Below are 22,830 nucleotides of genomic sequence, written 5' to 3' on the forward strand. Positions count from 1 at the left end.
AAGATGGCTGATTGATACAAAGACAATCCCGCGGATAATAAGATGCCGGGTTGCAGGATCTGGACCCAAGACTCGATAGTAAAATAGAAGCAAGCTCAACTTCACCTCAGGAGTTAAGAGACAAAATTTGTTGAGCGATGGAAAAGTACTGAGCAGAACAGCTCGTCAGACAGTGGCCGCAAAAAAGCCGAAAAGATGGATAGATTGGGAAGGAAAACTAGCCTTTAAAGCCGGCACAAGCCAAGTCACGAGAGAGGGAAAGCGAAGGCAGAGTAGGTGGAGAGGCTGTATCTATAGATGCATTCAAATCAAGCTCTCCTGCTCACACCGCCCACCCCGGCGCCTGTTCCGACTTCAACAAAACAAATCTACAACCGCCTCGACTTCTCTCACTATGGGTAGTAACGTACTGGGTATAGCTATTGCACTGCTACTGATTGTATACACTTTCTTTCTTACTGTTTATTGTCTTGGCTTCATTGCTGATATCTTCTGATCAGTATCCTATTAGCCGCATTATTTCCAATGTTTTTTTTAGCTCACTCAGCCATGTGCCGGGGCCAACTCACTGGTCGGCCACACGCCTTCCATTCGTATGGGCGCTCCTTCGGGGCGCAATCGTTCATGACTTTGGGAAAATGCATCGCAAGTACGGCACCGTTGTGCGTACGGCCCCAACGAGGTCAGCTTTGCCAGTGCTGACGCTTGGACCGAGATCTACGTGAGCCGACCTGATGATCAACAATTTCTTAAAGACCCAATATGGTGGGGCAGGCAGCCTGGTCAAGCTGATTCCCTGTTGAGTGCCATTAACCCAGGCAAACATGCCCGTATGCGCAAATTACTAGCGCCAGCCTTTACGCCGCGTGCTCTGCGGACGCAGGAAGAGGTGATTAATAATATGTGTCCCTCCTTGTACACCGGATCCGGGAGCAGGTGGAAGCAGGTAGGAAGGGCGGGGTGGAGATTAACATGACTCCCTGGTTCAATTTCACTACGTTCGATATATTTGGTGATCTGGGCTGTGGTGAGTCGTTTGATTGCCTTCAGCACTCCCAGTACCATCCGTGGATCGCTCTATTATTTAGTAGTGTCAAAGCTGCCTCATTCGTTGCAGCTGCGTGGTATTACACCCTGGTGGAGTCACTGTTGATGAAATGTATTCCACGGTCCTTGGAGGAAACGGGTAAACGTCATTACCAGCACATTGTGGACAAGGTCGACCGGCGTCTTCACTGGGAACTCCAGAGATCAGACATCATGTCTCATCTTGTGGACGAAAGTGGTCATGTGGCATTTCCGCGCGAGGAGCTTGACTCGACCTTCATGATTCTGACCACAACCAGCAGTGAGACCACTGCTACTGTTCTAACAGGTATTTTGGCCTATTTGGTAAATCAGCCCGAAACGATGGGACGTCTTGTCCGGGATATCCGTCAGGGGCTCAAGTCCGATCCGGAGATTAGCCTGTCGGCGGCCTCGGATCTTACGTATCTCACCGCGGTCATTCAAGAAGGGCTACGACTTTGTCCTCCAGTGCCATGGATGCTTCCCCGCCAGGTACCACCTGGAGGGAGCATCGTGGTGGGACCTGGTTGCCGGGAGGGGTTTGTGAAATCATTTCCATTCAAGCCTCGAATGAAGAACTAAGTCACACCACAGACATCTGTTTCTCTCCAAGCCTACACCCTCAACCGGGACCCCTCTCGTTTCTATGCCTCCGCGTCTTTCATCCCCGAGCGATGGCTATTGGATGCCTCGGTCAACCCAAACTCGCCCTATTACCACGACGACCGCTGGGCTGTAAAGCTGTTCAGTATCGGGCCACGGTCTTGCCTGGGCCAGCACCTCGCATGGGCAGAAATGAGGCTAATCCTAGCTAAGCTACTCATAAACTTTGACTTTGAGGCTATTGACGGGAAACAGTTGCAATGGGAGGATTTGCGCACATTTTTGTTGGTCGAGAAGCGGCCATTGGAGGTTCGAGTGCGACTGGCCCAGCATGATTAGTGTTGCCACTACTGCTTTAGTCTGGTCGAAGCCCCTGACGTCTGAGCTTGGTTCGGCTCACTGACGGCTCGGATGATCGGACCTTAGTCGTTCCTAGTCTCGTTTGTCCATCCACGGTGTGTAGTTCAGCCTATGTCTGATTACGATTACTTATGATACTTGACTTACTCTAATAGCACCATGTTGGACCAATTCGGACTTGACGAGGGGTAAACCTCTACAATGTCATATTTGGCTGCGATACTCAATAACTACCAATGGCTGCAGCCACGTAATCCTCTAGAACCGTGGTGGTCTTTGCCTCTCGAATCACAGTGACCCTGAAGCTATATAGGGTCGTAGTAATGTACCAATATAAGTACAGATACCTCACGAGGGAGGTATTACCCCGTATAGAGGACAGAAGCGGTTGGACCAACAGGAGCGGTTCCCCGCCGGGTATTGTTGCCGCCAATGATCGACTGGAAAGAAGCCGTCCACAGGCTGCAGCCCCTGTCTCCAGGGGCTTCTTGGGCATGCCTAGTGCTTACCTTCAGGCTCGTACAGGGTCCCCGTGCACACACCGTAATCAAATGATTGGCCGAGGTCTCACAGTAGGCCCAGCCCTTGGGGTTACTGTAATGAATGGATAGCTTAGTCTAGACACTGTTGACAGGGCGCACTTGTGTAGTTCTCATATTAAGGAACACTGACGCCTAGTGAGGCTAGGTTTGTTACTCCCCTCCTCTGTTGGAGAGTTTTCAGCGGACGTTTATAGGTTTGCTTCCCTGTCAGGGGTTCATACGCCATTAGTCCTGAGCGCGGTGGGCTAGGTGAATACTCCGGCACCTTGTGATCCGAGTGTATAAGGTTAATGGGCGTGAACAATGCCTCTGGTGTAGTACAACTGGGTAACTTCTTTGTTTGATGGCATACAGTGGATCACTGGCTTCACGGAAGCCAATTCGCCCATTCCCTTTCACCTGCCGTCAGGTTGGATCCAGTTCTCTTATCCGGTCCACCCACATAGCTACTACGATCACGGTCTGGCAAATGGCATCACACTTCGAGTACACCGAGCTGGACATCGACAGACCAAACGCACGCTGCATATCCAAGGGGTTGGACCGCGTCGTTGGTCCCATCTGCGAGTACCACAGCGGACCAGGACTGCAGTATTGTTTCATGCAGGCCACAGTTCCGAGATGCCTACTCGAAGGCCTTGAGCTAATCCTATGCAAATGAACTCGCCCCTCCCTATGACGGTGACTCCTCATCTTCCTCCTACTATTTCCATGGCAGATTTGGCCAGTAGTGGATAATGGGTGCCCAGTTTTCACAATTCTTTCCTCCACGCCCGACATTCACCATATCTGATGTCCCCTCACAGCAAGGGAAAGTCATCATCGTAACCGGCGCAGCGTCAGGGATCGGACAGGAGCTGGTGCGGGTGCTCTACCAAAAAGGGGCCACCATCTATCTCGCTGGCCGGTCTGAAATCCACGCCCAGGAAGCCATTCAGTCCATTCAAGCAACCACGATCACGACCACCGCGGGCCACCTGCATTATCTTTCGCTACATCTGGATGATCTCACGACCATCAAATCGACCGTCGCCGCCTTTGCTGCCAGGGAAAGCAAGCTAGATCTCTTAGTCAATAACGCGGGTGTCTCTTAGCCTCCTCTGGGCAGCGTCTCCGCGCAAGGCATCGAGCTGCAAATCGCCACCAACTGCCTAGGTCCATTCCTCCTGACTCAGCTTCTTTTACCCTTTCTCTCCGCTGCAGTTTCTGTTCGTTCTCCTGCGCCCCGTGTCATCTGGACCAGTAGCCAGGTGGCGGAACTCTCGGCGCCCCCAGAGGGCATCCTTCTCTCCGAGCTGCGCGATCCCCCACGCGACGCGGTGCGGAATTATGTGACCTCCAAACTCGGTAACTGGTTCCTGAGCGTGGAGTTCGCCCGTCGGTACGGAGGTACGGGGTTGGCCAGCGTGGCCCAGAATCCCGGCGCGGCCAATACGAACCTGCTACGGAACGCACGGTGGATGAAGCTTCTCTCGTGGCCTTTGCTGCACAGCCCTGCGGTGGCCGCGAATACCGTACTGTACGCCGCCTTCTCCGAGGAGCTGAACCAGGCGGTACACAATGGCGAGTATGTGATCCCTTGGGGGAGAATCCATCCTGGTGTAGCACCGGGGCTTGCCAAGCACTTGGCCCAGGAAGACGAAGGCGGCACCGGTCGTGCCCGAGAGTTCTGGGAGTGGTGTATGGAGCGCACTCGGGACTATTTATGATAATTGTAACAGCAAGCTATCGTTATGGTATCACTCAGTGGCCCTGAGTCCATGTTTCTATCAAAGACAACATTCCTAGGCCGTCAGGAACATTTATATACAATCAGCTTTTGCCAAATGTTCTCGTAAAGTTATTTTAGGATCATGATGCCTGATGGTATGTCACTGAGTGAACTGCAGTATATTTTGTCAACGGGCCCAGATCGGGAACATGCTTTTAGCCTTCTTCATCTTATTCCTCCTATCTAAACTATCTAAGCTCAGAAAGCCTATTCATTGTGGGACCGCTTAGCGGCCGGAAGAACCCACTTTCCGGGCATACCAGCTGCCGGACGGAATCCTCTAGCCAACATATTTTGTATTCCTGTCTGCGGCATAGTGTACGGTCTGACGGTCCAATCTCCACACGCAGAATTAGTGTGCCAGGACAAGGGGCCGTGGGCTCTCGGAACCCACAAGGCAATTCAGCCTAGGTTCTTGCAAAAGCTGTCATGGAAGTATAGTCACTTTATAATTCCCATGCGCAACCCAATTTTGGTCATTCTGTCAAACACACATTGCTTGTCATATAGGGATCTTTAGTATCATCCGGACAGGAATTAGTGATCATCAGACCTCACATGAGACGAAAACATGCTCAGAAACGTCGTAATCATGGCCATTGTTATTGTTGCTTGCCATGTTGTCAGGGAGTTGACAGCAGGCATTTCCTCCCACTTCAGCATAGACGATACTCTGCGCCCAGTCTATGACTTCACCCGCGACCAGCGGCTGTACATGAAATCCTTTCAGAGGTCGTATTTTGCGGGTCACTTGAGTTGCACGGGGGAGTTTAAATCCCATCGGATACGCGCAGGTAGATGACTCTCCGATGGTATCAATTGCGGTACTGACACCTGGTCTAGCTGAGTCACGCAGGGAGGAAATGGCACAAGGGACATGAAAGAGATGAAAAGGTTATAAAAACAATCTGAATACAATATACCATCGGAAGGATGACGACTGTTTGTATACAAGGCAGCGCTAGGACACCAAGACCAAACCAAAACAATAATACCAACGATGCATGCCATGTGTATGCTAGAAGGGCCAAGCTGAAGCAAGGTCATATTCGTAGAGTATCCTACAGCCAGTGCCCATCAATAAGAGACTGGACCTTGTGCACTAGTCTACGTCCCCTATCGTCCATCCACCAGTGTGCGCTCAAATTGTGGATGATCACCCCATAGCCAGCTCGCAAGAATCACAAAGGCAAATGGGTCAAGCTTTTCAATCAAGCTGAAAATGCCAGGCGGGAGATGAACTGAGAGGCTGCAGTACTAACGCTGATGCTTGGGTGAAGCTCTATGCTCTCAAAAGACAGCTGAAGCGCTTGCATCGCCTGAATGTACATGTTTGAATGTGGGTCTCCAGCATTGTGAGAATGGGATTGACTAAGATACTCCAGAGGAGCAATGATCTGCTCATCGAGTTTCCCATGGTGGGTGGCTATTGAATCCAAAGGCTCTGGCATTGTAATAAGGGCCGCTAGATGCCCATCCTGTACACAATGATGAACCTGCATCAACACCATCGTCAAGCTTTTGCTGATGGGAACGATTTTGAGAAACTCTTTGATGGGATCACAAGTGCTCCTCGGCTGGGTACAATGGGAAGGGAAAAGGTAAAAATAATGATAATATTCGAGAGTACATAAGCAGCGTCAGCATTAGATTCATAGAGATGTTCGAGTTGAGATAAGCCTTCAACAATCTAGGAATGGTGAGTCTGCACTAACTCTAGATATGTCGTCCGTTCGGAATATGTGCTGGAGAAGGCGGAGTGTAGCGCTGATAATGCGAGGATATTGTGCATTAGAAATGGCAATCTCCAAATACATGAGAACAAGTCATTCCAGGAGGGTGCCTGGTGTGTGTGGTTGCACCACTGCACAATGAGCTCGAGATTGTGCAGTTCGATGCTCGCTACGGAGTAGATAGGACGCGTATTACTTGGGCAGGCAGACCATTGCTCAAGATTAAAGCCGGGCTCGGCCTCCGTTTGCCAGACGCTTTGGCCACAATATACGACCACTCAAGGCAGGTATAGCTACACATCGCGTCGCGTTGGGCGCATTTCCACAGCGCGACCTGGTTTTATCGCACTAGGTAGGTATCAAGCCCGACTACTTTTACCAAATCCTAGTAATCATAGCTTTGGCAATCTGACATTGATTCGCTTGGTCTTACAGTGGGCATTGATCGATTCAGAGAAAAAGCCGTCTGCTCTCAGTAGGCCGACCGTATAGCGTACATTATACCGCTTCGAGATTAGATTTGGCTTACCTCTTAGGGGGCAGGACGCAATACCCGGCAATATCACCGCAAAGCTTCGAAGGCTTCGGAGGTTGAACGAGATCCGTTGAATTTCCTTAAGTCATATCAGTACTCTAGAATTCGGCTTTTTGGGACGCTGGGCTTAATAGCAAGGAAATATACCTTGATTCCTACAAGTTATCTTAGCGGCATACTTTCTGGCTAGATATATAAACGTATGGTAGTAATCATACTACTTGGTAGTAGATCATGAACCCAGTGGACACCCACTTGAATATTTAGCTTTCATATCATGAAAGGAGCGAAATTAAATCGATCAAGGTTTCCGGTACAATACCATAGAAGATTATCATATATTATCCTATTAACACTATCTGAAATCGGGTCTCACGTGGTCTCATATCATCAATCAAGGTAAATACGAATGTATGTCTCATTTCCTCACCTTCCGATCCCCAGTATCAGAGAGTATAGATTGGAGATCGGAACTGTTATTGTGAAGTATCCCTTGTATTGAGTTGATCACTAGGTCATTGACTGGCACCTTCGCCGACAGGACCAAATCACGCATGGCTTCGGTGTAATATGGGATCACGACGCCATCGTATTCCACTTCTCGTGTGACAGCATCGAGGCTGAGATACCCATTCCGCAAAGAGCTTCCTTGCGCCTGCACGAGAGGCAGAAGATTCTCTATGATTGTGTGCATATCTACCACCCCCTCGAGTGGTGTCGAGTGGTTTCCGGGTCGTAACGTCAAGTTGTTGATAGTCGCATTCCCTACTATCAGATCTTTGCTTTTCAAGTCCATGGTTATATTACCCTATTTCTTGGTCAGCCTCTATTCGACAGCGTAGAGTAGTCGATACATACAATCTCTATGGTCATGACCGATGGATTTGGCAATATCGCATTTGCAACTAGATTCACCCCGTCATCTCGCGGCGGAAAAAGCATTTTCGGGTGGTCGATCGAAAATCCAGCGAAAGAATTGAGAGCTACATTATTAGTTCATATTGATATGATGTCCCATTTTCCTCTTTGTATCTCCAGGATTAACACTTACTGTTTTGAGGGAGGTCCTTCTTCAACGAAATATGACTCTTCAGTTTTCCCAAGTATATGTTGGTGTTTCCAAACGCAGATAACGGAGCATGTGGCTCGAAGACCACGCTGCGAACGTAGTGTTTCCATGGCCCTGGGTTCACTGGACTTGGCTGGTTCTGAACCCCAATACTTGCGGTTCCCTGGATTTCTAGAGCATCGTTGTATACTTTCAAATACGTGCTATTTCCCGGTTCATCGTTATTGAATAGGTGGAGAACATTTGGGTCAAGGCGTACGGGGACGTTGACGGGAAGCTTGAGTGCGGTTTGGATACTGAGCAGAACAGACTCTGGTCGGGGTTGCATGATCTTAGCTTCCACTAGGACGAGCGATGCATTGTCGATCACTCGCTGGGAGATTGCTTGGATGATGACGGTGAAACTGGATGTATCAGCTATGAGTTGAGGGCTGGAGATATGGCTGAGAGACGTACAAGAGTGGAAGAAAAATAGCCAGGAAAATAATGGCACTGACCAAATAACAGCACCAAAACCGGGTCCAGTGCTGGCGCACCTTCCCTCTGCCCTTCAGCGAGCTGCTATCTGCCAACTCTACATGTGCGATCTGGGATTCAACTATATCCTCTTTGGCCAGAGGTCCACGATTTGCCCCGAGGGCATATTTTCCAGCTTTGGTGGTAAGATAGGATGGTCTCTCAGCCATGGCTTTGCTTTGGGAGGTGGTTTGTGGAAGGCATTGGGAAGCATGGTCGTCAACGTATATATACAAAGTAGCATCGCTGGACTCCTCCAGGATCCACAGAATTAATTCGACTAGGGTATTTCATAATAAGCCATGCATGTGATATTAATTCTGGTTCCCACCTTCCCACCCTCGAAGGCAACAAGGGTATTGCGTCAGATGATAAATAATCAAGAAATTGCCCTGAGATGGCTCCATCAATCCAGAAAAACATAACTAGGGATCCGCAATGGGCAGTCGGTCCACTCCGGGTTATTTATTGCTCCGTAGTGATCGACATGAGCTGTACAGAAACGGTAGGCATTGCGAGTCCCTTCCCGAGATTGAGATCCACTTGAGCAGCTCAACATCATGTTCCTTCCTATGCAAAGACTTTTCGATTCAAGTGCGCTCAGGTTTATTAAGAGCGGCAACAGAGCCAATGTCTCAAGGTCGAGGAAGGTTAGGATATACCAGGACTTTCTGGCGCATTTCCATCGGAATGAGGGTTGTGGGAATCGGCCCTCTGCAATATAGCATCCCAGTAATCTTGCTTCTCCTTGTATACTGTAACGTAAGGAAGGCCGTCAGAAATAAGAAGCGGATAGGCTTTCCCACGAGGCCATCTCGTATCGAAATCCTGCCGAAGACCATCTGTTATTTTTGCTGTCATTCCTGGCATTTCCTCTTTGTTAGAGGATACAAACACCACAGCTGGTTGAATATCAATAGGATAGTGGCTCTGGCATCCCAGCAATATATCGTCCAAATACATATTTTGTGGCGGAGTTTGAGTTTGGCACAGAGAAGCCACGAGTCAGAATGATAGGCATTTATTTTCAGAAACCCTTTTGTCTTTCATTTCCGTTTCGGCTTTTTCTTGATATAATTGACTAATACAACTAATCAACGAAGTATACGCAAAGGTTAAGGACGTTCAACACCTATTTAGGGCATCAGCATATGTACAACCTAACTTAAAACTATGGTGAAGTGGATATAATGGCTTACCGTGCTTCTGAAGGCCTCGTTCACTTAGCATAACAAGATAAATACCCCCAAATACCCTTCGTACCAATTGAGATTCTGAAATCGAACAGTTCTACGGAGGAGTTCATGTCCTGACCAAGCTGGAGTCATGGCCTGTTCTCCGTCTGGCCTTCCAGAGCACGCGAGTGCCAAGAGCTACGAACTAGGGGCATACTAGTCTGAGAAGGCCGAACTTGAAATAGTTACTCTAAGAGCATTATCGGCCATACTGCAACGTTCATCGAATGCCGCTTGCATAGCCCTGGAGTCTGGGCGGGTAGCCCTCGCTATCCTTGATCGCACCTTACTATGGACCTGACCGATGAGGCTATAGGGCTGTCGTGGACCTGACATTCATACAAGCATTGGGCTCCGTGGTATCTGCGTCTCGGTATATGATCAAGAACTAGAGTCCGGGTTGCTAAAATGGTGCTTGGAGAAGGCACGCTAATAGCATGTTAAGGGGGTGGGAAATACCCATCGGTTAGGAGATGCTCATGCAAAGTTGTTTGGCGACATTGGTTGTGGACGAAAAGGACTGACATATTTCCCTTCCATTCGACCGAGGATAGGAACAATCTTGAGGTAGCGTGCAGAGGTTAATTAGCTTGGCCGGTAACTCATGCGCCAACCGAGTTCTAATTCTACTTACGGTAGTTAGTCCGATTTGACCAGACATTTCCATCGTCTGTGGCTGGCGATAACTGCCCATTTGTATGTTAGCTGTGTCCATCCTGGCCAGTTCTCACACCTGATTTTCCCACGCCATTAGATCCTACAGGACTTGTGGATTCAGGACAGAGAGAAGCTCTCCGCCGGTAGCAGTAGGGACATCACGCTCCATCTTCACTCAGTTGTATCCCTTGTGTTGCACGTTCCGCATTCCATCGTAGTATGATTCAACATCCTACCAATTGTGGTCTCAATGCGGCGCGGTCTCTGGGAGACCAGAACCTTATACTTGATCAGAACAAGAGTGGCTGGGCGGAGTGACTCCAAATTCATGACTCTATGCATAAGGGACAGGGGTGTCTGCTGCACTATGACTGGGACAATATAATAAGTCACTGTTTCCCGGTGAGTTGGATCCCCAAGATTGTTGATGACCACGCTATCTAGGCTTGCTGGTCTGGACTTTGTTTCGGACCAGCGAAGGTATGGCAAAGGTATATGGAGGGAATGCCAGTTGCAATGTATAAGCTAAATTTCAAGGAGAGCAGTGAGGCTATGCCAGAAGAGTCAGCCTGTCTGGGCAGTCCCGCCACGACGATCCGGTAAAACTCGTTCGTGCATCTCTCTGATTGGCATGTCGGGGACTACCTGCGTGGTCTGGGCCAACTGATTAATCTAGCTGCAAAAGGAACTTCTGAGACATTGTACCTTTTGATGTCACGACGCGACGCAAGGTTCTAAGGCGTTCACCACTTATCAACAACTGATGAAGTTGCGGCTGTGCTAGGGAGTTGAACACATGCGGGCGGGTCTTGAATTTAGGTAATAGTTGCAAGGCTGAATTGCCACGTGTCGAGTAAACTGTATTCGGGTCTGGCGCGTTAGGTGCCAACTAGCTGCACAGGGAAATTGAACTCTTCCTGCCGCTGCTGTCGAGGTTAGATTGATTGACGATGTTTGATATGCCATTGAGCATAATTCGATCACCAAACGATTTGACCTGGACCCCTGGATTCCGTCCAACGAGGCCTTGTTTCATAGTATCCTATGGGCGTCGATCATGCAGTGACGTACTGGACCTGACACAGTGTACGGAGTCAGCCAGGTCATTATCAGGCTATGGGATGGATGTGTGGGAGTTACAAGTGACCACTCGCAGGTTAGACGTGAATCCGCGCAAAGACCCAGAGCGTTCTTGGTGAGATGATTACGAGCCGACCGCGGGAATATTACAAGGCCTCCATGGTTGATAGCACCAGGGGATATAGCATCCACTAGACTAGGGTCAGGCAGGGATTGGCATTGTCTAGGTCGATTAAATAGCGGCCAATTCCACCCCAGCCAGTGCAAACAAAGAGAATCTTTCTTCCTCGCTCTTTATCTCACGCTCCAGCTCTCATTCCGACCTTCGTGAATCTTGTTCCCACGCCCAATATATTTTCACCACCATGGAGTATTGCAAACGAATCTGGCCACAGATCTTCCCTGCTCAAGCTGCTCTGACTTCAGCCACTCTTCCGTCCCAAGTGGGCCGCGTGGTGATCATCACCGGTAGCACTGCAGGTATTGGCCTGGCGCTCACACGGATTTACTATGACGCTGGAGCCACGGTTTACATGGCAGCCCGCAATGAGACCAAAGCGCATGCGGCCATTCAAGCCATCACCACTACCAGCACTTCGCAAGCTCCTGGGGTGATCAAGTTCCTTGCCATCGATCTCTCCGACCTCCGTACCATCCAACCCTTTGTCACTGCCTTTCTATCGCAGGAATCACGCCTCGATGTGCTCCACAACAACGCCGGGGTTGCTTGCGTGCCACTGTCGCAGCGCACGGCCCAGGGACTGGAGCCGCACATGGGCACCAATTGTGTGGCCCCGTATTTGCTGACTTCGCTGCTGTCGGATATTTTAGTCTGTACGGCAGCCGCACCAGATACCGTACCCAACAGTGTGCGGGTGATTTGGTCCAGCAGCTTGCTTGTCGACACCTCGGCACCGTCGGAAGGAGTTCCGCCCGAGGAACTTGAGAATCCTAGTGAGGATGCGATTCGAAATTACACCATCAGCAAAACCGGCAACTGGTTCCTTGCCGATCGCTTTGCAAAGCGATTCACCTCGGCGTCGGTGGGGGCAAGTGACAGTCTGGCTTCGGCGAAGCGTGTCGTGAGTATCACCGCGAACCCGGCCACCGTCCGCACGGGCATCTACGATAATGCACCGCAGATCGCGATCTGGTTGACCATGCCCTTCTTCGCGACTGTGGAGGATGGAGCGCATACCTTACTGTGGGCCGGCTGTAGTGAGGATATTACGGTGCGTGACGGGGGGCGTTATGTGATTCCTTTTGGACAGTGGCATCCGAATCCGAGGGCGGATCTACTGGAGGCGATGGCCGGGGGGTATGCACAGCAATTCGAGGCATGGGCCGAGAAGGTGACGCAGGAGTTTCGGTGAAGATCGAGCCATGGTAGGCAGGAGGCCAGGCAAGGCTCCCTCTAGAATACATGAGTGGGCCATGGCATTCTGAACTAGACGAACCCATAGCGTGTCATTTAATGGTTGCAACCCCTACTATTCAAGTCATCCTGGGCAAGTCTATCGAAAAGATCACCGGTCTGATCATCGTTCCTCCACCGAAGAGATATTGGGGATCTCAGATTCATGACATCAATTGGTGTAGAAGCAGTGGAGACGATGTGGCGCAGGCCGTTCGGCATATTCCGTAAATAAAATCGCCCACCTCAAAGTCAGCTTCGTATCTGCCCCACGTCCAGCTGGGAACGAACCTCTGACCACGACGCCATTTTCCTCTGCAAAGACACCATATCCAGCCGATCCGAGAACACATCATTCACCATGCCGACGACCTCCGATCCGATCGTCTTCTATGACATTGCCCCGCGTCCCCCCGTGGAGAAAACCTGCTTCGCGCCAAACCCCTGGAAAGCGCGTCTGGCCCTGAACTTCAAGAGTCGCCCGTATGCAACCACATGGGTGCCAATGCCCGACATTCCCAAAGTCCGCAGTGGTCTGAAAGTACCCGCCTGTCGCAAATTTGCCGATGGTACCGACTTCTTCACGCTGCCGATCCTCGAGGATCCCGCCACGGAGTCGTTGGTTGGCGACTCCTTCGATATCGCCGTGTACCTCCAGAAGACCTATCCGGACTCCGGCGCCGGCGACCTCTTTCCCCCTCAGAAGATCGACTATGCCTTCACCCATCCTGCGATCCTGATCCCGCTGTCGGAGTGTGACGACACTGAATTCCCGGAATACGCCAAGTTCAACATGAACGTCGACGCGGCCTTCACAGCACATGTACAGCTTGGACTCCAGGGCTTTCCGTTCGATCCCGCTACCGCCGAGGCCAGTAAGGAGGAATTTGTCCGGCGCGCGGGGTGACCTGCTGGGAGGACTTGTTGTTGGTGGGCGAGGCGCGAGACAAGATCAAGGATTCGTTCCGGGATATGCTAGGGGGGCTGGTTCCGATATTCTCGAGGGACACCAGTGGGCCATTTCTGCTCGGCACCCGGGCGAGCTATGCAGACTTGATCGTCGGTGCCTGGCTGCGGATGATGCACGTCACCCTCCCGGACAGTGAATGGGAGGAGGTGGCCAGTTGGCATGGGGGTCTGTTTGGGCGCTTGCATGATGCGTTGGACGTCTATGCGGAGGTGAAATAGAGTGATGGATCGAGCGTTTCTCGTACAGCAAATGCAGGGTCACGACAATGATATCGGTCGCCTTTCGCGAGCAAATTTGGTAACACTACAGGATTGTATGGATCTACATTGCATTTTATAAATGACCAAGCACATGGGGGCAACAATGTATTCAAGGGCTGCCGGGCCATGGTGATAGAAGACATGATTGTAATGAATGACGCTATCGACTCCAATTCTTTCGTGCAGCACTGCTTTGTTGTGGAGAGCCTCGGGAACGCCTCGATCTGCTGCGGAATGCGCCGGGTCGCAGCAGGTGGCTCCCTTGAGCACTCCACCGTCCGGCTGGAATCTCTTGGGTGAGGAGAATTACGATGCCCTGCTTCGTGTTTGACGGATTATGCGTGGCCTGAGTGTCCGACGATGTGAATCTGGGGGCCGATGAGAAGAAAGCAGGGTGAACATAGTCGTGCAGGCACATCCAACGATGCCAACGAAGCGACCGCGGTGGAGGAAATCCAGTGAACGGCGGTAAAGACGTTTCCTCTTGAGCCCCAGCCTCATTCCCTAGATTTCATAAGGTCTCTGCAAGTTTCGACCTGGAGGGACTTAATGCTGTAGCTCGGTTACTGCGAAGAGGGTTTCGGTGCCTGGAATGGCATCTAGTAGATAATCCCTAGTTTCTGCACCTGTAGCTGCTACAATGATTCATTTAGTCCGTAATAACCCTGTCACGATGGCCAGCCCTGGTCAACCAGCATGATATTTTCCATAAATCTGTACTAGTTCACAGTCTTCAAAACATCATCGATGGGTTGAAGCGTATTGAATGCTTGGCGATGTAACCTCCTCGTATTGCAGGACCAGAGACTGCTACCCCGAGAACTGAAGAAGACTCATTCAGTTTTATACTGTACATTATGAGCCCGACCCATCTCAAACCCATGCGTGTCCGCAATCTGTGCCATGACGTGATCTAACCAAGCAATCTCCGAATCCGACTCTAAATTCCGTCGTGCCACGTTCAACGGAAAAATGAGCATCAATGCCCCCACACTGCCCTGGATACAGTCGAGATGATAATCGACCATCCGGAGGATCTCAATCGCAATATCCCGTCGCGTCCCTTGGGCGGGAAGTAGAGGATCACTGGTACTTTCTTTCCCAGTCGGCTCTGGATGGCAAGCCAGAAACTGGTACATCTTCAGCACCAAGAGCAGCGTGGAGTCATACATACACAGCTCTTGCGCGCGGGAGAAATCATGAAACCAGAGGACTGTTTCGAATGGGCGAGGCGCAGATGTCGATGGCAGCGGAGATCCTTGCACGTTCCGATCCGCAGAAACAAGATAAGAGGCGCCAGGAAATGTCTCCTCCCATTTCCATCGCCAGACGTACAACTCCTCCAGCATGGACAGAGCTTTCCGACACAGTCCGATTCTTGCCGTCTCATCCCCTCCGACCAGGAAAGCATCGACAGCCTCCAGCAGACCGGGCGCATCGCACATGATATCATGGAGACAATCTATCAATGTCTTGGACTCTGGCTTCTCAGCCCACGGAATGGTCTTCCATTGTGGCTCTTCCAGAAAACATCGTTTGCGACTTGCAATATGCGCTATCGCCTACCTAACCGTCAGTCATTCCAAGACCACGGAATGTACGGACAACCTACAATATTCTGCCTCAGCGTTGGGTACAACGCAAACCCCACCCCATGCGTATGCCTCCCGGGCCCGCGGAAGGCAGTCAATCGCGCCAGGCCCTTGTAATGCTGCATCCAGGCGTTGGGGACGGTAAACGCAATGGACTCATACATGGCGAGATAGATAATCACCACGAGCAAGTCTTCGCGGAGAGCATGTTCAGGATGGTAGAGTTGCAGTTGCAACTCTTTCAACGCGTCGGAATACCATCTTGATCCCCTGTGGAGGAGATCAGGGTGGTTGTGGACTTGGCCAAAATACGCTGTCGAGAGCGCGCGGAGCGATGTTTTGGATAGGACTAGAGCTTTGTCGCTCGCCGTGTTGACGTCTGGTTGGCTCAGGTGGAACGAGATGGTCGAGGCCAGGTGAATTGCTTCGGCGTCGTGCTGATTGAATATCTTGTGCACGAGATGTGTCGTGAAGATGTTGTCTTCGTCCCTGGTCGGGGTAATGATCCATGGGGATCTGCTCTTTTCTTCATGGATCAAGAATCTCGACCGGGCCAGGGAGGCCTCAGCCTTGGTCCGATTCTGGGGGAATCGCTTGGTCTCGTCGTGAAATTCAGCAAATGCGACGTAGCCGTCGCATCGGTAGCCTCCTTTGGTGCACCGATCGCAGTGCGGCTTGGCCTCATCTTGGATGTCGTTAGTGGGACATGCTGTCACACCTCGCAGGGGAAATCCAACCGCATTTAACACGTCGTTTCCGACAGGTCTTGCAACCTTTGCTTCTTCCAGGGATTCCGACCATGATGATAGTGTTTGTGGTTACCCATCTGCGCTCGTCAGGGACGGTAGTGGAGTTGGTGTCGGTGCGGGGGATTTAGTGTGAACAGAATCCTATCGCTTAGTTGGAAGAGCCTTGTTGACCTCTCCGAGTCCTATGGGGATTTCTACGACGTGAATATACCACGAAATAAAACACCAGTGGAGACTGAGATCATTCTGGTATGGTAAAGTAAACTAGAGTCTGCTTCATCCCCCTGCGTGTGCTATTTTTGACCTCATCCCGGTCTTGATCTAGGAAATGGATTACGCCTCAGCTTGCGTACATGTGGGGTCAAAATACGCCCTGATAACAGCCTTATTTCTGCCGATGAACTGGCTGCCGCGCGGCATATTTTCGGTACTTCTCGGCCGTGCTTGCCCGGGCTCTCTTCCCATAGACCATCAAGAGAATCGGCAATGTCACGGTGACCAGGGCCAGCATGCTGATGAGAATGAATGTATTCTCGATTCCCATACCGGTGATCCAAGGGGTGAAGGCAAAGCGAACCACCATTGCAAACCCATTCCGGATGAAAACAATAGCAATCAACGCATCACCAAGAATCTGCACGGTTCATGAGCCTGACAGTTCTATATACTTCTATATATTCGTGGTGGACTCACATCAGGATAGCAGTCAGTAAGATATGTCAGGGCCACATCAGCTGTGGTAATAAACCCGAAACCATATATTCCTTGACCCACGGCGAGCAGAGCCCAATGCAGACCCTATGCTGATTGTTAGCCTTCCAAGGGGAGATAGGTTGTGGTAGAGGAGACAAGTATGTTACTTTTCCTAGTCCAATACCATAAATTAGCAAGCCGGCGCAGTTCAAGAGAGCCCCTGGAATGCTCATCCAAAGACGCATTTCGGGCTCGAAGATTCCACCATTCTGCTTGGCCGCTCGGACAATGAGCCTGTCGTTCAGAGCTGGAACGATCAGCGTCGCGATGAAGGTGCCCAAAAACCCCCCTAGGTGGAATAGGCCAATTGCAGACGGGCTGAATTGATAAGGTTCGTCCAAAAGGAAGTAAGAGCCTGACGAAGCATTGGCCGAAAACCAGGCCAGGATCGTGCCGTATGTGATGGCCGTGTAGGTGACAGCGGGGAAGGAGAAGAGAATGAGCAGCGGCTGGTAGAAGTGCTGGGCTACTGGTATGTCTGTGCGGGTGACGAAGGCCAGGCGTTGTCGAATCGACTTGCGTCTGCGACGGGTATCTGCCGTTGAACGAGTAGTTACTCGGAGGGTACGCGGTTCCCCAGTCTTCTGGTCAACATCATATTTCGGTGCACCCTCTTGGTTATTATCAGTGGACTCGGAATGACCGACCACGAGGGGGATGTATTTTGACTCCTCGAAGAAGAGCAGTACGAGGGTTAAGTTGACGGCAAGGAAGATGCAGATCATCCACCACATCCATCGCCACCCCATCGACTCAATAATATACCCAGCAGCAATCGGGCCCCCTGTGGACGCCAGGCTCTGCATAAACAGAAAGATGCCATTCATACGAGCATGTTGATGGACAAAGAAGAGGTCGACAATAGTGATCATGACCACGGCCTCGCTGATGGAGCCAGCGAGTCCAGCCAGCAGACTGACACCGATGAGTTCCCCGGCCTTGTGAAAGTTTGCCCACCAGATAGCACAAGCAAGCTGTACGATCGCACTGAGCAAGTAAATGGGACGACGGCCAAACTTGTGGACGCAGGGGATAAACAACAGGCATCCAATGGCAAGTCCGGCAAAATTCGACCCACTTGCCTGGTTGAAGGTCGCGTAGGTCAAACCCAGCTCGGACATGTAGCTCGATAGGCCAAGCTATTGATATCCACGAGGACAAAGGTGAAGAGAACATATGAGCAAGTGAGCCCAAAGTTGACGGCCTTCCTGAACGGGGACCAGTTCTGCACCTTTCGTTAGCGGCAGAAGCATGGAGCAGGGGTTTACGCACCAAAGGGTCATCAGGATCACTGGAAGGAGTGGGACTCAGTTTAAATTCAGACACCAGTCCTTGCCCTGAAATAGTGAGTGTGAGGCTCTACACCTAGGCCCTGCTTTTAAGGGCCACATACGTTCTTCAAGTTTGATTGTCCCTGGCGGAAACACAGCATTGAAGTCTGGACTCGACATTGTGGGCAGAGTAAAACTGACAGTTGGATACACCATGGGTTGAGGAGCCGGGCATAGCCAATGCTTTATATTTACCGCAGGGCTCTGAATTGTCCGGCGAGTTGAACACTCAGTCTTTTCGTATCTTCTAGAGCGGGGGTGTTAAGACATACGGGTTGGTACCATCGGCGACGCTGTCATGCACCAATGACAGGCCGCAACCAGCCGGTGGATTGGTAAGTTACACCCTTTTCGGGCTGCCCATACATACCGATACGCATTTAATACATCGATATCAAATGTTGACCTAATGAGAAGACGACCTTATCGTGGCAATCACAGAGGGATACTGAGGTTATCATCCGTATCAAATAGGTCGAACAGATACTGCAACGTTCCTTCGTCTCGGCTGGTCCAGACACGGGTTAGGAATTGCCGAAGATTCGCCACGAAGGGGTAGAAGCTCGCGCCGTTGATGTTCTGCAATAACGAAAGGATGTTTTCCCGGCCAAAAGAGCCCTGAATCTCAGCTCCAGCCACAAGTAGGACCAATGATATATTTGGAGGATATTGTTTCGCCATCGCTAGACAATGCTGCATCTCCCTTATGATTGCCCGGGAAAGGAGCTCGGCATCATCATCTCGCTCTCCAAAGGGGAATCGTAGCCTGTGCAAGATAAGAAGCGTCGCATTGCGATGGAGACTAGCCTGCGTAAGAAGGAGTACCATCTCCTGCTCCGAGAAGCGCTCAATGGTCGTAACTGACACACTGGGAGCCCATGCAATGATCTCCGCACGAAGGGTATCGAACTGATCAGGAGGGATAGGTACGTCAGATCCCTTCCTGATGGCGACCCTTAGAAGGCAAGCACGATAGAGAAGGGGTAGGAGAGATCCACACAGGCCCGCATGGTGGTTGACAAGGTATGGATCACGCACACGATACTCGATAACGGGGATCCTCGCTCGAAAAAGAGACTCCGTGACATCAAGGAAGACCAGACAGAGCAATTCTCCCATGTCCGATTCCGGTAAGTGTTGGGAATAATAGAGCGGGCGTACCAGTGAGAGTGTGAATCTGCAAATGGTGCTCCCCGAAATGCTTGAGATGAGGCGGTGGAATGTCACCAGACTCAACCCCAAGGATAACAGGTTGCCCGCATGCTCGGGGCTGGTAATCTGGGCGTTACGCAATGTCTGTAATGCCGATGCACAGCGAGACCAGTCGCTGTCGCTACAGGGAGCCTGGTTTGTCGTCGAGCGCAGAAGGACGCGGGTTACAGCCGCGTAAGGATCAAGCAGTAGCATCGGGGCCTCCCTGATGCGGGCGCGAATCATCCGGCTCATCTCACGACTTAGCGACTCTCCAAGCGAGAAGAACTTACAGATCTCGACCGCCGTATACTCGGATACACGAGAGACTGTACTTTCCCAGCGCAGCAAACTCAGAAGCTCGATCCTTGGGACACTTGGTCTCGTCATCTCGTGATTCCCATCTCCATGTGTGGCAACAACGGAGAGGTTTGAAGTGGGACCGGTGTCACTGCGACCTGTCATTGACGCTGATGTTGTGCCCGACGCAACGCGTGGCTTTCGCCCTGGTCGCTGGCGTCGCCGCAAGTATGTGCACGGGTAATGCAAGCGATAGCAACGGTAGCATGTCTCTCCTGGCCCCACCAGGCACCGCGACCTGACTGTGTGGCATCGATCACAAGCGGATGGGCGCATGGAGAGGGATACTAAACCAGTCTTTCTTGGTTGGTGTGGGTGTAGATGAGGAGATTCCAGTGTCGGGAAGAGATCGTGTTGGAGACGTTCACAAACTCGGGCTTGGCACGTCCACACGAGTTCACTTTTGACATACTACCCTATCGCGTTTATATAGCTCTATTCTTTTTTCTTTTCGTTTCGTTTCCTTTTTTTACGACGATCAGACAAGGATTGTACAATATGTGTCCGATTCCCGTCTAACTTTAGTTGAATAGAGATGATTCTACGTGTACTGAGCTGATTGTTGCAGGATATATATTTCAAATCGTATCATGTCTATCTCGCTACATCCAACTATTCCGCCGGTCCGAAGCGTTCGGCAGGTCATGCCACGTCCGATTTACGCCCTCAGACACCGATCGATCAGCTTCGACATCTGTAGACACTCCTCGTCCCGCATTGTGGTGGTAAAAAGTTGAATTCCACATGGGGCCCCTTCGACTGAGTGATAGTCATCTAATGATATTAGTCGTCAGGTCAGAATCAATCGCTCGACACTTACATTCTGGTGCGATTTGATCGTCGCCCACCTGGAAGGGCTCTGTAGCATCCAACTCGTTGACCTGTCCAAAGGGAATGACACACGCCGGATACTTATCAAATGTCAGCTGGCAAAACAAAAACAGAGTGAAGACAGCATACATCAAGACAGTTCAAGAAGATGGTATAAGGTGCAGGACCAAAGGAGTCATGGGCTACAGCAGTGTTTTGCGCCGGTGGTGCAAGACAAATATCCAGATTATGTTTGGTCCACATGTTTCGATAGTCCTCCTTGAGTTCGGCTCGACGAGTGTTCAGAGCGGCCAGCGTGGCCAAACGATCCATCGAACTCATATCCGGTAGGGATGATTTATGGAATTGCTTCACTTTTGCAATCTGGGCGCCAATGTGTTGTAATGCTGGAACCACGGGCTCGCCGGCAGAGATGACATGGCTGAGGGCGCCCTGATCCAGCCCGAAGATACCCAACGCAACTTCATTAAGTTCCTTGATACGGCACTCTTCGTGACTGAGAAGAATTATTTCATGACCGTGTTCTTCCAGGCGTTGTTTCGCTTTTGCCAGTATCCGTTTGACTGGGGGATGTAGCGGAAACACTGGATGCTCCGGGACAAGACCAATTCTCAATTTAGGTTTCACCGTAACCATTCGCCAGGGTACATCGATGACAGTGGAGTCATATAGACTAGGCTGGATATCGAAAACCGAGCGAAAGAAGACTTCTAGACCTTCAAGGTCCAGGGACAGAGGTCCAGCACACGAGAGGATAAAGCGCATTCCACTCGTTGAGCAGGCCCGAGTGCCTGCGTTTGGGACTCTTGATGCACTGGGTCGGAAGCCATAAGTTCCGCAACAAAGAGCAGGGACGCGAATGGAGCCTAAAGACCTGTCAACAAAGGAAAGTCAGGTTCGATGGCTGGGGTAGACCTACCGCCGACATCAGTGCCGACTCCCAATGGTGATCCTCGCAGCGCGACCAAAGCGCCCTCGCCACCACTCGATCCTCCAGGCGTCAAAGTAGTATTCCAGGGATTCAAGGTACGCCCGAAGACATTATTCTGCGAGTCGAGTGCCTAAAAGTCTCAGTTTTGATCCAACCATTGGGTTCAGCGATCTCACCATCATAGTCTGCGGTACGTTCGTCTTCACATAGATGACCGCCCCGAGTTTCAAGAGAATGTCCACAAGCGGTGAATTCCCAGTAGAAACCTCACCTAGGAACGAAACCATGCCGATCGTGGCCTCTGTTCCTTTATAGTGAAAGCTGTCCTTGATACTCACGGGGAGACCGTGAAGGGGACCGACCACCTGTCCTTGAGAGCGAAGTTGGTCCAGATACTGCGCTCGCTCATAGGCCTCGGTAAATATTGTCTCTGTAAGACAGGCAACCTACGACGATTAGCGGTTGAGACCTACAACCAAGGAAACCAGGGTATATACGAGTTGCTGTGCGATGGCAGCCCGCTTGCAGTACGCCGTAGTAACTTCCACCGAGCTTAGGTTTCCGCTGGCTAATGCCGCCAACAACTCCGGAACCGTGTACTCTTCCGTAATGTGCAGCTCGTGCTCGGTCATGATGCCAGATTCACGGATAATGTTCTTCTGGATCAAGTTGTTTTTGTGGTCTGCGAGAGGAGCCTGCAGGGAAGCCATGACTGCATCTGGAATACACCATTCGGCAGGGATTTTGTTGGCGCATGCCTGTTGTTTCCACTCGACTCGTTGTTGCCAGCTGGACTCTTCGTTGGAGCCCATTCTGACTGCAATGGTGGTAGCCTGGATCAATGCAAGACAATTTCTCAAGCCACAAACTTTTCTGGTTGGGCGGTAGATCTTTCTCGGTCGCTACTTGAATGTAGACCTTTCACCGTGAAGAAATCGAATGAATTGCAGGAGAATCGAAGAAGTTCGGATTGCCCATATCACCTAATCTTAGTCTCATCGTGTAGCATACCTAGCCGAGGCCCGGCGTTAGAGAATCCACCGGCTCGGTCAAGACTCTCGTTGGCTCCATCGCATTGCACTGTGGAGAGACCCACATGAGAAGCAGGTATCCACCATGAAAACACAACAGCGGCGATTCCCTGGGTGAGTGAGGGGATAAGTAATAGGTGAGGTGAGGTCGAGCAGAGCGATGCTTCAGGGTTGGCTTGATATCTTTCCCGATCTCCGTTCGCGAATACGGAGGATCATAGCGGCCACTCCGCAACAACACTTCCCCC

The 22,830-nt window shown here is 51.0% G+C and overlaps 9 protein-coding genes across 9 annotated transcripts; 4 read left to right on the forward strand and 5 right to left on the reverse strand.

Moving 5' to 3' along the window:
• Window positions 1–972: 972 nt before the first annotated feature.
• ANOM_010343 (cytochrome P450) lies at window positions 973–2,010 on the forward strand (the record flags this gene model as incomplete). Its single annotated transcript, XM_015555599.1, has 2 exons — window positions 973–1,611; window positions 1,663–2,010. The coding sequence occupies 2 exons, from the start codon at window positions 973–975 to the stop codon at window positions 2,008–2,010; spliced, it is 987 nt and encodes a 328-aa protein (XP_015402270.1).
• A 1,300-nt stretch (window positions 2,011–3,310) lies between these two features.
• On the forward strand, window positions 3,311–4,282 carry ANOM_010344 (short-chain dehydrogenase; the record flags this gene model as incomplete). Its single annotated transcript, XM_015555600.1, has 2 exons — window positions 3,311–3,601; window positions 3,668–4,282. The coding sequence occupies 2 exons, from the start codon at window positions 3,311–3,313 to the stop codon at window positions 4,280–4,282; spliced, it is 906 nt and encodes a 301-aa protein (XP_015402266.1).
• Window positions 4,283–7,042: 2,760 nt separating this feature from the next.
• Window positions 7,043–8,475, reverse strand: ANOM_010345 (DUF3712 domain-containing protein; the record flags this gene model as incomplete). Its single annotated transcript, XM_015555601.1, has 4 exons — window positions 7,043–7,420; window positions 7,471–7,595; window positions 7,664–8,085; window positions 8,138–8,475. Coding segments are annotated over 4 exons (1,254 nt in total), but the record flags the coding sequence as incomplete, so codon positions are not given.
• Window positions 8,476–11,534: 3,059 nt separating this feature from the next.
• Window positions 11,535–12,542, forward strand: ANOM_010346 (short-chain dehydrogenase; the record flags this gene model as incomplete). Its single annotated transcript, XM_015555602.1, has 1 exon — window positions 11,535–12,542. The coding sequence occupies one exon, from the start codon at window positions 11,535–11,537 to the stop codon at window positions 12,540–12,542; it is 1,008 nt and encodes a 335-aa protein (XP_015402269.1).
• Window positions 12,543–12,944: 402 nt separating this feature from the next.
• ANOM_010347 (uncharacterized protein) lies at window positions 12,945–13,771 on the forward strand (the record flags this gene model as incomplete). The annotated part of the gene is made up of 2 exons (XM_015555603.1): window positions 12,945–13,472; window positions 13,523–13,771. 2 exons carry the CDS (start codon window positions 12,945–12,947, stop codon window positions 13,769–13,771), a joined length of 777 nt encoding a protein of 258 aa, XP_015402273.1.
• An 875-nt stretch (window positions 13,772–14,646) lies between these two features.
• ANOM_010348 (Zn(II)2Cys6 transcription factor domain-containing protein) lies at window positions 14,647–16,206 on the reverse strand (the record flags this gene model as incomplete). Its single annotated transcript, XM_015555604.1, has 3 exons — window positions 14,647–15,375; window positions 15,426–16,090; window positions 16,143–16,206. The coding sequence occupies 3 exons, from the start codon at window positions 16,204–16,206 to the stop codon at window positions 14,647–14,649; spliced, it is 1,458 nt and encodes a 485-aa protein (XP_015402268.1).
• A 333-nt stretch (window positions 16,207–16,539) lies between these two features.
• Window positions 16,540–18,358, reverse strand: ANOM_010349 (uncharacterized protein; the record flags this gene model as incomplete). Its single annotated transcript, XM_015555605.1, has 6 exons — window positions 16,540–16,788; window positions 16,848–16,952; window positions 17,015–17,989; window positions 18,061–18,132; window positions 18,180–18,244; window positions 18,301–18,358. The coding sequence occupies 6 exons, from the start codon at window positions 18,356–18,358 to the stop codon at window positions 16,540–16,542; spliced, it is 1,524 nt and encodes a 507-aa protein (XP_015402267.1).
• A 315-nt stretch (window positions 18,359–18,673) lies between these two features.
• ANOM_010350 (uncharacterized protein) lies at window positions 18,674–19,894 on the reverse strand (the record flags this gene model as incomplete). Its single annotated transcript, XM_015555606.1, has 1 exon — window positions 18,674–19,894. The coding sequence occupies one exon, from the start codon at window positions 19,892–19,894 to the stop codon at window positions 18,674–18,676; it is 1,221 nt and encodes a 406-aa protein (XP_015402271.1).
• A 553-nt stretch (window positions 19,895–20,447) lies between these two features.
• ANOM_010351 (putative general amidase) lies at window positions 20,448–22,363 on the reverse strand (the record flags this gene model as incomplete). The annotated part of the gene is made up of 6 exons (XM_015555607.1): window positions 20,448–20,563; window positions 20,610–20,700; window positions 20,750–21,486; window positions 21,540–21,681; window positions 21,728–21,997; window positions 22,049–22,363. The coding sequence occupies 6 exons, from the start codon at window positions 22,361–22,363 to the stop codon at window positions 20,448–20,450; spliced, it is 1,671 nt and encodes a 556-aa protein (XP_015402272.1).
• Between the last annotated feature and the right edge of the window lie 467 nt (window positions 22,364–22,830).

This window comes from Aspergillus nomiae (genome assembly GCF_001204775.2).
Source record: "Aspergillus nomiae NRRL 13137 chromosome Unknown contig00460, whole genome shotgun sequence".
Lineage (NCBI taxonomy): Eukaryota > Fungi > Ascomycota > Eurotiomycetes > Eurotiales > Aspergillaceae > Aspergillus > Aspergillus nomiae.